Source organism: Artemia franciscana, chromosome 17 (genome assembly GCF_032884065.1).
Source record: "Artemia franciscana chromosome 17, ASM3288406v1, whole genome shotgun sequence".
NCBI classification, from domain to species: domain Eukaryota; kingdom Metazoa; phylum Arthropoda; class Branchiopoda; order Anostraca; family Artemiidae; genus Artemia; species Artemia franciscana.
The window spans coordinates 35,123,946-35,139,830 of record NC_088879.1 but is presented as its reverse complement, the minus strand read 5'-3'; the positions used below and the strand labels follow the sequence as shown (position 1 = coordinate 35,139,830).

Here is a 15,885-nt window from a genome sequence, read left to right as displayed (position 1 = left end):
AAACTTAATTGTTTTTTAGCTTAAGAATTGCCTAAGAAAACTGCTTTATCAAGATGAAAGGACATGTGGGGGGGGGGGGTTAATTTCAACTCATTATGTTCAAATAAAATTCTTATTTTAACTTTAATTTGCCATCTTTGAACAAACTTTATCTAGACATTACATCTTAGAAAATTAAGTAATCCTTATTCTTGAAAAACAATGAAAGAATAAAAAGATTGCTGATTTTCAAAGGATTACTTAATTAGAGTAAAAAGACCCCTCGAAGAACACATTAGAATAGGCATTTGTGCCCGAACATAAAAAACAACGGTTTCCGGGCAAAAAAGTTATGGTAATGGGTTTGGCTTTGTATTAATTAATTTCTATAAACAAGACCCTAAAAAACGAATATAACTTTTAAGGAGAAAATGATCCGCGATCTGATTCTTTTAAATTAAAGAAACGGCAATTTTAATCAGCTAAGAATTCTTACCCTGATGAAAACAGCAGGTCCAGCTAACAGTAACGAAAATCCCCACACTATAAATAATGCAAATCGACAATTTCTTCGTGTGCAATATGTTCTAGACCTTATGGGATGTACAATTACGATATACCTGGAATAAAAATAATAACGTCTTGAATAACACCTTGTGCAATATGTTCTAGAATTTTTGGGATGTACAATTACGACATAATGTGGAATAAAATAATAGCATCTTGAATAACGTCTTGTGTAATATGTTCTAGACCATGTGGTATGTAAAATTACGGGATAACTGGAATAAAAAATATTAACTTCTTGAATAACGACTTGTGCGATATGTTTTAGACCTTATGGGATGCAAAATTACGATATTTGGAATAAATAATAATATTGTCTTGAATAAAGTCCTGTGCAATATGTTCTAGAGCTTATGGGATTCACAGTTACGATACATCTGCAATAAAAATAATTACGTTTTTAATTGCGTCTTGTGCAATATGTTCTAGAACTTATGGGATGTACAATTACGATATACCTGGAATAAAAAATTATAACAAATTGACGGTATTCTTACCAGTTACTACTCCCAGATTGTTCATGGGACAGTTCATGAAAACGAACTGTAAGTAATGCACGATTCGAGCTAGTAACAACTGACAATTCTAGAGATGGAGTTTAGATAATGCGTCGAAAGAACCCATTTTCATAGCAATTCTGAACAGGTAAATTCTGTTAAATTTAAAGTTACCTTAGAAATGTCACTCTCAATATGCCAGGTATCATTGATAAAAATGACATCATCAAATTAGGCATATCAGAAAAACTTCCTGCAGGGTTACTAAGTCCCTACCTGTCATAATACAAAATTTTGTAATTTGTCGAAAATAAAATTTGTTCGTATTTCATTGCTTGTTTGTGTTTTTGTTTGTTTTTTCCTAGGGATGATTGTAAAACCCAATGGCCCTGAAAATAAGGAAAAGGCTAGTTCGAACAAAATTTGAAGATTCTAGTGCCCTTTTTTAGGAAAAAATTATTCCGCCACAGGAAAGTGGTATTTTCTGACATTTTTTGACACTGAATAACGATTTGAATATTAATTTTATATTACAATAATCCTAACAACGTATAATTTTATCAATAATATTAAACTCTTACAATTATATTAATTACTAGGTGTTGGGGTGGCGCTAACAATCCACCGGCTGTTGATACACTGAACAGACTTTACGTTTACAAGGTAACTCATATTTTTTAGCAAAAATATAATTATATAGTCGGCTCTTGCTAACTCGAAATTTACTGGACCACGATTTTTCTTCGGGTTACGCTTAGTTCGACTTACCCATAGTTCGAGTTATAGAGGTCATTATACACAATATTCAACTTATAAAAGTAACAAGTTATAGAGGTAAGCCCAATGAAAATTTGAGTTATAGAGGTACAAAATCGTTGAATTTACTCCATATAGCCACTAAAAGTTAAGAATAACTATTAGTGTATTATAGAATTGACAAATCAAGACTTGACTTTCAAAATACCAAGACTTGATTTTCAAATACAATTAATAAATTTAGTTTCCTAGGAAACGACACCTGAACATTAACCGAATCTGATACAAAAATATGTTAAACAAAATTAAATATATATCAAAGTTTACACGTTGCAAGCTGCATTCCAGGGTTTCGACTTCGTTGAAAAAAACCTCGAGATACAGAGGTAAACTTTGACTTTTGGAGGTAAAATGAAAATAAACGGCGAATTATATACTGAATTTGGGGTTTTAGAGTTAATTTTCGGGTCATTTTGACATACAGAGGTAAAATACAACCACAAAATTATTTCGAGTTATGGGTTTTGTTCGAGTTATGATTTATGGAGTTATGTCTGGTTTTTCTTAAGACTATCTGTCTTGGCCTTGTCTCCAATTGGAAATGGCTTGGTGACAACTTGATATGAATTAAAATCGGGTTGCCATCAACTCATGGCTAGTTGGAGAAAAGGCCAAGACAGTTAGTCTTGAGTGAGACGCAAAGCTGGTATAAGCCTTTTTCAGGGTTGTATAAAAATGACTTGATTTTTTTAGACAGGTTTTTCCGATGGGATTAAAAATAATTCCAAGATTTCGATTTATAGAGAGTCGACTGAAATTATGAATATGCAGTTTAGTTATATTAGATTAAGTACAATATGTCAATTAAAAACAAACGGCTCTTTGGCGGTTGTAAATAACTTTTATAATCATCCCCAGCTGACTTTCTGAAAGTTCTCTCGAATGCGTGAAAAGCCAAATCATATGTCAAATAACTTCTTTTTTTATTTTGATGTGTGCCTAAATACAGTCTAAAACTAATTTTATTTTTGCGATCTGTTGCTCTATTTTTAAATTTTTTTCCATTTATCTCCTTGAATGTCACTCGAATAAACTAAATCTAGTTTGTACTTTTAAGCCGTTCACTCAGAACGGGGACAGCAATTGCATATTTTCAAAGAACGACTATAACTTAGCGGAGTATTCAGTTACAATACAAACCCTGCATTTGTTGTGAAGGCTGGAAATCTAATTTGTATTTTATATATACCGGACGAAAGTTACATTTTCCAGATCTGCAATACTGCGTTTCATAAATATCTGTTTATATGTGGTTTTTGCTTTGCCGCAATAATTTCCTGTAAATAGAATTCATTTTGTTTATTTTTTTTCTGAACAAAAAAGGTTTCAAATTTTTAAGAATTCAAAAATAAAATGAGATCCTCTTTAATAATATGACACAGTTCAAAACGCGACCCTTAAAATTACTATGTTATATTAATCAGGTTAATTATTACTACTACTAATAACTCACCGGAGCACCAAGCCGCCTGAGGCTAACACAGCTACTCACACTCCTCCATCCTAATCTATTCAAAGCCTCCTTCTTTATACATTCCCAGAAAGTTCCCATTTCCCTTCAATCTTTCTGTACATCCTCCCAACCCAACCGCGAACGACCTGCTTTCCGTTTAGCCCTGGACGGTTGGCCAAAAAGGACAGTTTTCAACAATCTGTCATCCTTCATCCGCAGAAGGTTAATTATGAGCTACGTTAATACTTGGTTGAAACTTTGTATTTATTTATTGCTCAAGTGAACCTACCTGAAATAAACATTTTAGTATTTTTTTTGTGTTTGTGCTGTTGCATTGGTGATTTCTCTTTTCATGATATAATTGTCCACAGGAAAAACAATCCGTATTCAGTTCTTTACCTCATGATTCTAATGATTGCCCTTGAGCTTTGTTGATGGTGATTGCTAATCGAACATTCCCTGTGTCGCCGTCGTCATTTATATATCCCCCTGTGCCCCCAGTGTCCCCTTTGTAGTTGTGTCCCTGCGTCCCGGTCGTCATTTATATTCCCTGTGTCCCGGTCGTCATTTGTGTCCCGGTGTCCCGGTCTGTATATACATTCATTTTTGAATTGGTCTTTTTTTTTGTTTTTAGTTTTTGCCCTTGAGCTTTGTTGGTGGTGATCGCTAATCGAACATTCCATGTGTCCCCGTCGTCATTTATATATCCCCCTGTGCCCCTTGGCGTCCCCGTTGTAGTTGTGTCCCTGTGTCCCGGTCTGTAATTTCTCTTTGAGTGTCTCGGTCGTCATTTATATTCCCTGTGTCCCGGTCGTCATTTGTGTCCTGGTGTCTCCGTCTGTAATTTCGTCAGTCGAAAAACATGACGTCAGACAACAAACAACTTCATGACGACATACAGCTCAATCCTTATAATGACGTCAGTCGACAAGCATGACGTCACTCGACAAACCCACAGACAAACAACTTATTTTGATATATATAGATTTGTTTTTAGCAGGTCAAATTAAAGGATGTATAAAACTAATTTAGGCAATACTACTTTTGTCAAAATTTTTGAAAGGGTAGTAGTGATGCCTCAACTGTTCCTGTGAGACCCATAGCCACTACTCCTTTCTTCCTTTAATGATTTAAGTTGAACGGCGATTCCCTCAGGGCAAGACGTAGGTCTATGTTACGTCACGAGGAATGTTGTCTAAGAGATGCAGGTGTCTGTTACATAATAGGAGGGTTAAATTTGGTTGTTATGTAGTAGGGTTTGGGGTGTTATATAATAAGACTTTTTAGAGACCGTTAGTCAAACGGGGAAGTTCTAGTTATAACTAAGGGTGACACACACGTGAGTGTTACTTAGTTTGGGATTTTGCTAGATTTATTGGTGGTGCAGTAATCTTACATGATTTGGTAATTTTTTTGGCAATGACATAACGACAGCGCATGCAAGGGTTTTACATTACAAAGCTAACAAAACAAGTATTGACCCGATAAGATGGTCATACTTACTGCCGCCGTTCACTCATGCCATTTAACCAGACACTTGGAAAACTATAGATTCTACGACTATCTTAGTTCTATGACGATCTACCTGAGTTCTGCCCCAGGAATGGCGCATGGACGGATAATAGATAGACATATCTATTCACGTAAATACATTCTGAGACCATACTGGCTATGCATGACGTATGAAAAAACATAATATCTCTGTTTCTTTCAAAACTGAACAAAAAGTTGAATATTTTTTCAACTCGGGAAAGGATAAAACGGACTCTATACTAGGCAGTGGTGTCTACAGAGCCCCGTGTTCATGTGGAAAATTTTACATTGGCAGGATCCATCAACAACTAGGAGAACGATTGCATGAACACAAAATTTCGATAAATAAGTCCCTGAGATTTGAAAATAAAAATTACAACTTTTATTCAGCTCTGGCCCAAAATATATGAGAAAATCCGGACCATTTAGTTCTTTTTGAAGAGGCAACTTTAATATCTACCGTAAATGGCCTACCGCAATCTTTTAAAGAGGCAATTGAGATAAAAAAAAAAAACATATAAATAGAAATTTGGCTATAAATAGAGACACGGGAGATATTTCCTTAAGCCGAATTTATAACAATTTAATATTAAAAGACTCTATGAATATTGTCGCCCAGTCTAATTGAAGACAACCTGTCCGCATATTTAATGAAAAACGAAATTGTAGACAGGCGAAATCTGTTGCAAGGCAAAGGATAATTATTCAATCTAATTGGTAACTTCTCTTTCATTGATTTCAAGTTGGTTTTTGTTGTTTGATTCAGTGTCTTTTTTCCTCTCGAACAGTTCACTTAAAAAGGTTAGATTTTGTTGTTGTTTCTTCTTTTTTTCTTTTTTTTCTTTTTCCTGTTTCTTATATTTTGAGCAATGAGGACGACTTGGCGGATGTCCTTGTCAAAATATTTGCTTGTTTTTCATATTTTGCTACTGGCTGACAAATTCCTCGTTTTTTACCTATTTGATTTTTGTCTTTTCATTTATTATTTCCTTTCTTGTTTTCTTATATCTATTAACAATAAACTGATATCATTTTCATACAATCCTAATAAGGGTTTATGCCAGGTTTGCCTCTCACTTAATCAGGCTATCTATCTTGGCTTTTTTTGCAATTAGCCATTGCTTGATGTCCACAACTACTTGATTTTAATTCAAGTGTATACACAAGAGTGTTAATCATTGGATATAAATCATATTTTTAAGAATAGCATATCTGGAAAATGTCTTAGCAATGATGAGGGGGTGCCAGAGAGCCAGCTATAGTGTGGCACGGCGGTGTGAAATGACATAGTTTATCACATTGGGATAGGTATGAAAAACATTAACCATTGGAATTAAATCATATTTTTAACAGGAAAATATCTGGAATAGAGCACTAGTCATAATGGGGAAGTGTGGTGGGAAATGGCATGGTGTATCATAGAGGTTTAGGCTATGAAAACATGAGCCAATGGATTTAAATCATATTTTTATTTAAAAAAAATCTAGAAAAAGCCCCAGGAACGTGCCTGGAACGTGATTGAAAGTGTAAGGTGTCAGTAATAGTGTAACACAGCGGTGTAAATTGAGATAGTGTATCACAGAGGGTTGGATCGTAGAAACATGAACCATCGGGCTTAATGCATGATTTTTAACGACAAAGTACCTGGAAGATGTCTTAGGAATGATGAGAGGGGTGTGAGAGGGTCAAGAGGAGGCAGTGATAGTTTGACTTGGTGGTGTGAATTGAGACCGTGTATTAAAGAGGGTTGGTTTGTGAAAACGTAGACCATTGGGTTTAATTCATGATTTTTAATGAGAAAATATCTGAAAAATGCCTTAGGGAAGATGAAGGTGATGCCAGAAGGGGATAAAGGGGGTAGCGATATTACGGCATGGTGAAATGAATTGAGAGGATGTATCACGGAGTGTTGAGTTGCAAAAACACGAACCGTTGGGTTTAATGCATGATTTTATCATTAAATATCTAAAAAATATTTTTGAAATAATGAGAGGGTGTTAAAGGGTGCCAAAGGCTCAGTGACAGTGTGACACAGCGGTGTCAATTGTGATGCTGCATCACGGAGGGTTGGCTTGTGAAAACATGATCCTTTGGGTTTAATGCATGATTTTTAAAGATAAAATATCTTAAAATGGCTAAGGAATTACGAGGGGAGTGTCATAGGGTGCTAGAAAGGGCAGTGATATTGTGACATGGTGGTGTAAATTGAGACAGTGTATCACGGAGTGTTAAGTTGTGAAAACCCGAACTTTTGGGTTTAATGAATGGTTCGATCATGAATCTAGAAAATGTCTTAGGAATGATGAATGGGGTGACAGAAGGGAGCGGTGATAGTGCTTCAGGGTGGCGTGAATTAGGATGGTGTATCACGGAGGGTTGGACTGCGAAAACATGAACAAATAGATTTAAAGCATGAATTCTAACAAGGAAATATTTGTAAATATAGGGGGACTGAAATTTAAGACTTAGACAAATAGAATGAATAATTTTCATTAGGATATGAAGTTATATGAAGTATTAGGAGTACCTTCTAATACTGCTTAAATTTATCTCTAGTAAAAACTCTCCCCCTCTGGCATTGCTTGCTATGGCGGGGTGACCATATATTTTCACGGTGGCGGGAATATGCATAGTGTTAAGCCAAAGAAACGTGGCATTTTCATTAAGAGCTCTCAGAAACAGCTCTTAATAAGTATTAAATGTATCTCTAGTAACAAGCCCCCTCCCCCTCTGCAATTGCTTGCTAGGAGGAGGGGACAGTCATACATTGTCACGGAGGCGGAATATGCATAGTCTTGGCTCAAAGAAACGTGGTATTTTCATTAAAAGCTTTCAGAAATAGCTTTTAATAGGACTTTAATTTACCTCTAATATCAATTTTTCCCTCTGAAATTGGTTGCTAGTGGTATGTATTGCTAATAGATAACAAACAGATATTGATCCAATAAGAGAGGCACAGTTACACCTGCCATTTACCCGTGCCGTTTAACCAAACACATGGAAAACTATAGGTTCTGTCACTATTTTAGCTCTATTACTATCTACCTTGGCTCTACTGCCCTAGGAATGAAGCATGAACGGATAATAGATATACATATCTATTAACAAATGAACTAACATCATTTTTATACAATCCTAATAAGGGGGGATTAATTCCAAGTTTGCCTCTCACTCAATTGGACTATCTGTCTTGGCTTTTTCTACAATTAGCCATGACTTGATGCCCACAACTGTTCCATTTTAATTCCAACTATAGGTACTTCTAAACTCAAAAGACTATAGGTTCTACGCTATCTTAACTCTATGACTGTCTACCTTGGTTTTACTGCCCCAAGAATGAAGCATGGATGGATAATAGATATAAAAATCTATTGAAAAATGAACTAACATCATTTTTATACAATCCTAATAAGGGAGTGGGGGGATTAATGCTAGATTTGCCTCTCGCTCAATTGGACTATCTGTCTCGGCTTTTTCTACAATTAGCTATGCCTTGATGTGGAGTGGAGTTATATAGCCTATGTCAGAGAGGAGTATCTGAAGTTGTGCAGCCAAGCTTTTGTTTCATCAAACCTAGTTTCTGCTTTCGAGTGGAAAGCTCCGTTCTAGCAGGCACCACTTTCAAATTGAAGATCGACTAAAATCTATAAGTGTTAAATATATGCGGCAGTTACCCGGCCCCACAGCCAATATATCTTCCTTGAGTGATAAATAGAAAAATTTACAGAAGCAAAAAAGCGGCATTTTCCCACGGGTCCGAAAGCGCTGCCGTGATTTCGCCTGGGTTTATCATTTGTTTTTTCGGACTTGGGATTGAGGTAGAGAAATGTTATCAGATGTACCTCTTAAACTTTAAAAGTTCATTGCTAAAGAAATTGGAGCTAATCCTTTGCTCCTTTCAAAGTGGTGACGTTTTAAAGTTGGCCTACGGCCAAAAAAAATCACCTTTTGAACTAAGACAGATAAAAAAAATTCGACGGCAATCGATAGCTCTTGATGAGCTGATCAAAGTATATGTCATCCATTTTTGGTACAAAAATTCCTTCATGAGATATACTAGTTTGAAAGTTTCAAGAGGTAGACAACTTCAGTAATAGGGTAAACACTCAAACCAAAAATTGGCCGATACCAATTGTGAGACAAGTAGAGGACTTGTAAGCAACAGTCGGCTGTTAGACCATAATCATCTTCGGCAATAAGGGGTTTGCAACTTTGGCTAGTTGGTGTACCTATTATTTGTTTCCGGTGTATTTGATGGTAAGGCCAATTCGGTTCCAGTAGTAAGACATACAGGGGACTTGTAAGTAATAATTGTCTGTTAGGCTACAATCATCTTCAGTGAAGAGGGGTTTATAACTTTTTCTAGTTGATGTAGCCTACCCATGCTCACTGTAACCTAGAATTACGTGTTTACGCAACGGGTACAAACGATAACGTAAAACAATGAAAGCACTGAGGGGTTTGTAACTTTTCCAGTTGGTGTACCCATACTCACTGTAACATAGAATTAAGTGTTTACGCAACGGGTACAAACGATAACGTGAAACGGATAGCTTTATAATACCAACTAGATTATATAAGATATTGTTCCAAGTCTTGATCCGTCATGGTGTCTACGACTGAAAAGGATAAAGTTCAACTGGCTGCAAAGTCAATTTAGTCCCTTCTTTTGGTATTATAGCTCGTCATGAGCTGACTAAAGTATATGTCATCCATTTTTTGGCACAAAAATTCCTTCATAAGATATACCAGTTTGAGAATTTCAAGGGGTTGACAACTTCAGTAGCAAGATACACACTGAAACCAAAAATAGGCCGATACCAATTGTGAGACATGTAGGGGACTTGTAAGGAAAGGTCGGCTGTTAGTTTATAATCATCTTCGACAATGAGGGGTTTGTGAGTTTCGTTATTTGGTGTACCAATTATTTGTTTCCAGTGTATTTGACGGTAAGACCGAGTTTGTTCCAGTGGTAAGACATGTAGGGGACTTGTAAGTAATAATCGTCTGGTAGGCTACAATCATCTTCAGTTAAGAGGGGTTTATAACTTTTGCTAGTTGGTGTAACCTACCCATACTCCCTGTAACCTAGAATTAAGTGTTTAGGCAACGGGTATAAACGATAATATAAAACAACGAGGCAGTTTCATAATAATTAATAGAGTGTCATCTATAGTATTTTGATCCTGAAAAGCTAGGGATAGCTTTATAGTACCAACTAGATCATATAAGATACTGTTTCAAATTTTCATCCGTTACGATGTTTACGATTGATAAGGATAACGTTCAACTGGCTGCAAAGTCAATTTAGCCCCTTCCTTCGGTATTATCGATAGCTCGTGATGAGCTGATAAAAAATATGTCATAGTAGTTTCTTCATAATTAATAGTGTCATTTATGATATTTTGATCCTGAAAAGTTACAGATAGCTTTATAAGACCAACTGGATTATATAAGATATTGTTCTAAGGTTTCATCCGTCACGATGTCTACGATTGAAAAGGATAAATTTCAACTTGCTGCAAAGTCAATTTAGTCCCTTCTTTCTATATTCTTTTGTTATTGTTGTTTTTTCAACTCTGAGGAATAGCCTTTGATCATGTGATTATTGATCGCGTTCTTCTTTGAACATTACGTTTTAAAAGCTACGATAGGCTGACAACTTCAGCTTTTAACTGATAGCAAAGAAACAAAACCAAAGGGTCGTTCTCGCAACACTTTATTCGGCGAAGCCGAAAAAAGGTTGCGGACCGGACGAACGATTCTTCCCTGAACGATTCTTCCCTGAGAAGCGAGTTACAATTAAGGCGCAGAGCAAACCATGGGTTACTCCGAACACAAAAGCTGCAACGAGAGAGCGAGGCATGCTTTACAAGACAAAGCCCCACTATGATGGAAATAAAAGGAAGAGAAATATAGTAGTGATACTACTAAAACAAGCTAGGCGTTTGTATGGACACCAAATATTCGCTAAGTTGTCAGCCAGTGATTCAAGGAACTTCTACACAACTCTACGGAAGTTAATGGGACAGCAGAAGTCAAAATCCATTCTGAGGGACGAGTAAGGAAAGAATTTAACCGCAGAAATAATTAATGCCAACTTCTCAAATATTTGCCTCCAACAGCCTCCCCTCAAGACTTTACCACAGAATGGTCCCATCGAAACCATCCCTGTCATCACAGTTTTCCAGGTCCAAAAAAACTCGAACACCTAGATGTTAGGAAAGCCTCTCACCCCAGCAAAATTCTTATAAGGCTGATACTCGCATGCTTCTCCTTCCTGGCCACGCCATTGGCTATGATGTATAACCAGTGTCTACTGGAAGGCGTTTTAAAAAGGCATTTATCACACCTATTCCGAAGAAAACATCACCGACCTCACCGTCAGACCTTAGGCTGATTTCGAAGACGCCCATCATCTCGAAAGTCTTTGAAGATTTTATTCTACAATGGCTACTAGCAGAAGTAGAACATAAAATCGACCCTATGCAGTTCAGTTTTCGTTGAGGGCACAGCACAACACATTAACTGGTCAGATTACTTCATAATCTACTAGAGTACCTAGAAATTTGGGAGGCCCTTGCTGATATAATAATTTCTGATTTCATGAAAGCTTTCGATCTCCTTGATCACGAGACTGCTATCAATGAAGTCCATGCCCTGGAGGTCTCGCAGTTTCTGCTGTGCATCATCGCAAGTTTCCTTTCTTGTCGTCAACAGTGCGTCAACAGTGCGTACAACTTGAAAACGGGGAAGCATCCAACTTCCAAGACATCACATGTGGAGCAGCCCAAGGAAGCAAGCTAGGACCCATCTTATCTGTCATTGTAATCAACCGACTGATGAGACAACATAAACAGAGGTACACGTTCGCAGATGATTGTTCAATAAGTCTACTACGATTCCTGTCACAAACACATGACCAACTCGAGCCCCTGGTTGCAGAGTCTTGGGATCAAGCTGATCAAGTGAAGCTCCAGCTAAGTCTCGAGAAAAGCTGTGTGTTTCATGTCAACTTCCTGAAGAAGAAGAGCATTGACAAATCTGCACCTCTCCAAACAAAGAAATCAGTCAAAATACTCGGCACCGCAATAAGTGACGATCTTACGTTCGGAGATCACATCAACCAGATCACAGCAAAAGCAGCTGGTCATCTAAAATCCTTCGCAAATCTCAGAAGGTTTGGAATGACAGAACAACTCCTTCTTTCGTGCTACAAAACTTATGTAATGCCCATAGTCATATACGGCTGTCCTGTCTGGCACCCATTGCTCGCAGAGAAACACAGAAGTCAGCTTGAAACATTTCAGACAAGAGCCTGCAAAATAATTCTTGGATCAAATTACAAAAACTACGAAGAAAGCTTGAGCGAACTCAGGCTCCCAACCCTGGATGAAAGCAGGCACGAAACGCTGATGAAGTTTGGAGCTTACATCCTGAAGTCCCCAACGCACCGAGATATCCTGCCTCAGTTTACTTCAGTGACCCACGCACACAAGACGAGGCTGGCAACTTTTAAAGAGGGAAAAGAACTGTTAGAATGCCCGCCTACACACTCAATGACAAGATTTTTAAACTACTTCGTTCCATACTACGTGAAGCACTACAAGACAATATCCTCAAATCGAAGTGATAGCTCATCATATGTATTCTTTATGTTGCGTCTTTTTGCGTTTTTCTCTTTTTTTGGTTTTTGACAATACCCATGTTATTGCATTGTGATAAAGGGAAAGAATAAAGATTATGTTATTTATAACACTTCACGTTGCTCAGGTAACGTAGGTCTAGTTTTTTTTTCAGTAATGTGCAGGCTATGTTCTGGTCTTGAGAAGGCAAGGTGGTTATCAGCCCCATTCATGTTGATTTCACCACGTTTTGAGCTTGACACGGTTATTTATTGTAATATCTGTTCATTTTGCGTTTCATTTATTTATTGATGGTGATTTGTGGTAGTTTTACGCTCAGTAGACTATTTGATTTTATTTCTGCTCATCTATGGTTTAATAGAGTTCTTTACTTTTCTTTGAAAATGTTATTTTACGGAGTTTTTTTTTTTTAATCACTTACAGTATTAACAAATTGTCTGGGCCCAGCAAATATATAGTAAAACGCAAAATAGAGACCTTTCTATGCCAGAAAATAATGTTCAATTTTATAAGTTTACTGCTGCGATATATTTTTTTTCCTTAATCCTTAGGGTATTCCATTCATCCGTTAAATATAAGCCATGAAGCGCATGCCAGACAGGCAAACTCCTAATTCAGCGCTTTTAAAGCCAGGGGGAAATTTTAGCCCAGTAAACTGAAGTGAAAGTTAAATTCCACCTAATTGGTTCCGCTGTATGAAATTCTAAATCAATAAAAAGGAGAGACCTTTTTGGTCAAAAGACTCTGTTTTTGCAAATAAACTTTGTTTCTTTGTTTATTTAGTTTCAACATACTTCCGAATTGGTTCTCAACGGAACATTTGTGTCCCAGTGTTTGTCGGAAGTATCCCTACTTTATATAAAGTAAATACGGCTTTTTAGTCTTACCAGCAGGTCAGAATTCACAAGAGAAACCTTTTTTGTCATCTAAATCGTCATTGGAACACAAGTATAAGGCTTCTTTGCTTTTGGCTAGAAGGATATCCAAATGAATAATAGTTCAATGAACAAGTGAGTTTAAATGTTTGAAAAAAAATGAGAAGATAGTGTGCGAACCAAAATCAGTAAATTGGAAGGTACAGTGACGGCTATGGTCTAATATGATTTTGCGTAGGCGCTCCAAAAAACGGAGGAGAATTTGCCAAACGTTGTCCAGAGAAATTGCCTAAGGGTTGTTTTGGGAATCCAACTGACTAACCGTATCTCAAACAGTCAGTTGTATGGAGAATGAGGTTCATTCCAAAGAGTATGAGAAACTATAAGAGTGGAAACCTCGGTGACTTAACATGGAAAGATAGGAGGTAAAACTACTAGCGCCAGACGCACCATAGTGGCTGGCAAAATCATTAAAATGTCTTTAAATAAGTTGACAAAATTCAAATCGAACTTTACAATTGGTAAACGCCTAACCAAATAGTATTGAAAACTTATAGTTTCCCATGCTCTATGGGCCTGATTTGCATAATTATATTATTTAAAGGTGAAGTATCTGTGTAAGTCTTAAAAATCAAGTATTTGGCTATTTGGCGTAGGCTAACCTACTGTTTAAGAGATTTATTTAAGGTCTAGCCTATTTGTCTATGATGGCAAAGGGCTATGCCTAATTGTCTTGATAACTCAATTAGGTGTAGTACATATTACTAGGCCTAATTATTAGTAGGCCTAGGTTTGATGAGGGTAAATCATGGCTAATTAATTAGGCTTAAAATGCCAAATTCTGCCAGACGCTAGATGGCGTTGGTGATTTTTTTTTATACTAGTGCCAGTTTACACTCTTATGAGTTACCAATACTCTTTGTGGTTCATCCCACTTTCTAGGGTTATGATGAGAGAAATGGTGATATTACTAGGAAATGTAATGTTTTGTGGATGAGGGATGACAGATTGCTCAAGATTGTCCTTGTTGGCAAACTGTCTAGGGCCAAACGAAAAGCAGGTCGTCCCCAAATGGGGTGGAAGGGTGTTGTAACAAAAGATCGAAGGAAAATGAGAACTTCTTGAGAGGGTTTAATGAGGGAGGCTTTGAATAGATTAGGATGGAGGAAAAGCGTTTTTGTTTTTTCGGCCTCTTGCAGCTTGGTAGAACAGTGATTTGTTATCAGTAGAGTAGTAGTATATCTAAATCAAGATTTAACTTTGATTAAGACTTCGATAACGATATAAAACAGAAATTTTTAACAGAGAATTATATGCTTACCTCTCTAAACTGACAACAGTGAGATTAAGAACTGATGCTGTCGCAGACAGTGTTTCAACGTAAGATTGAATTTTGCAAACATATCCTCCTTTAATCCAATGATTTGCGAAATATTCCACGGTTTGAAGAGGCGTGCAAAAAAGCAATAGAATCAGGTCTGAAACAGCGAGGCTAACAAGAAATAAGCTGAAAGAAGAACAAGGTAATAAAATTAAATAGTAATCTTGTTTTATCTTTTTCACTGCATAATAGCTTAACTCTGGACGTCAAAATAGGAAAATAATGCATAACCCATCTAGCATTTGTTCATGTGCTATGGCTTTTAATAAAAATTAAATTTTTTAAGAAATCCATGGGAGGTAAAAAGTGAAGTTGAATCTTAAAAGGAATAAAAACTATCACCTCACAGCCTATCTAACACATATCAATAATACTAGTGCAAATAAATCAACTGGTAATATTTCCTTATGTTTGTAGAATTACAGAAAACTAGGGCTTTGCTGAAAACACAAAATAACACAGCAGATTTTGTATGGTAAAAGTAAACCATTTAAGGAAACTTTTAACAGTATAAAAGTAAGGTATTCTTAGATTTTTGCTTTGTGTTTTTTTTTTTTTTTCATTCAATTTGGCATCACTTCTGCACAAAGAGCTCAGTTCAATGATGGTCTGTCGTTTTCGATCTGAAAAGGACATTTCATGATTGATTATTTTGTGGACAAGTTCGAAGTAAAGAAATCTTATTAGCATTAGGACTACAGACTTGGTTTTGAATTTGTATTGCAACTTGAAATTCTCCGTTGTATAGAGAGAAATAACTGGATTTCCAGAGCTCATATTGCAGTTGATATGTTTTTCATTGCGAGCAATGCGAGGTGAGACGAAGATGTTATCTGATATATCAATCCATTATTAATTATGTTGTGCAATGACTTCAAACTTATTATTTTAATGCCCAAGTTTCAGCTTATCCACTTGAGACATTACGCCAAAAGTACCGTTTTTAGTGCTATTTGGAACTTGCTGATGGCAGAATTTGTTGGTAGGACGTACATATGACCAATATCTTTTATATGAGCTGTTAAAAAAATTTTAAGATACCTACGATACCAATACGCCCAATAACAATACGCCCTTGTCAATATGCGTAATATGTATACGTCTGATACCGATACACTGTTCAGTCCTTTCCCCTAGG

General features: G+C 36.6%; 1 protein-coding gene across 3 annotated transcripts in view; it reads right to left on the bottom strand.

Moving 5' to 3' along the window:
* Positions 1 to 15,885, bottom strand: part of LOC136038183 (galanin receptor 2b-like) — a 190,192-nt gene that overhangs the window by 115,796 nt on the left and 58,511 nt on the right. For all 3 annotated transcript variants that reach the window (XM_065721263.1, XM_065721264.1, XM_065721265.1), the window contains exons 3-4: positions 14,688 to 14,873; positions 476 to 599 (exon numbers count right to left, since the gene is read on the bottom strand). In XM_065721263.1, the coding sequence (XP_065577335.1) occupies positions 476 to 599; positions 14,688 to 14,873 (310 nt within the window). The remainder of the gene's footprint in view (positions 1 to 475; positions 600 to 14,687; positions 14,874 to 15,885) is intronic.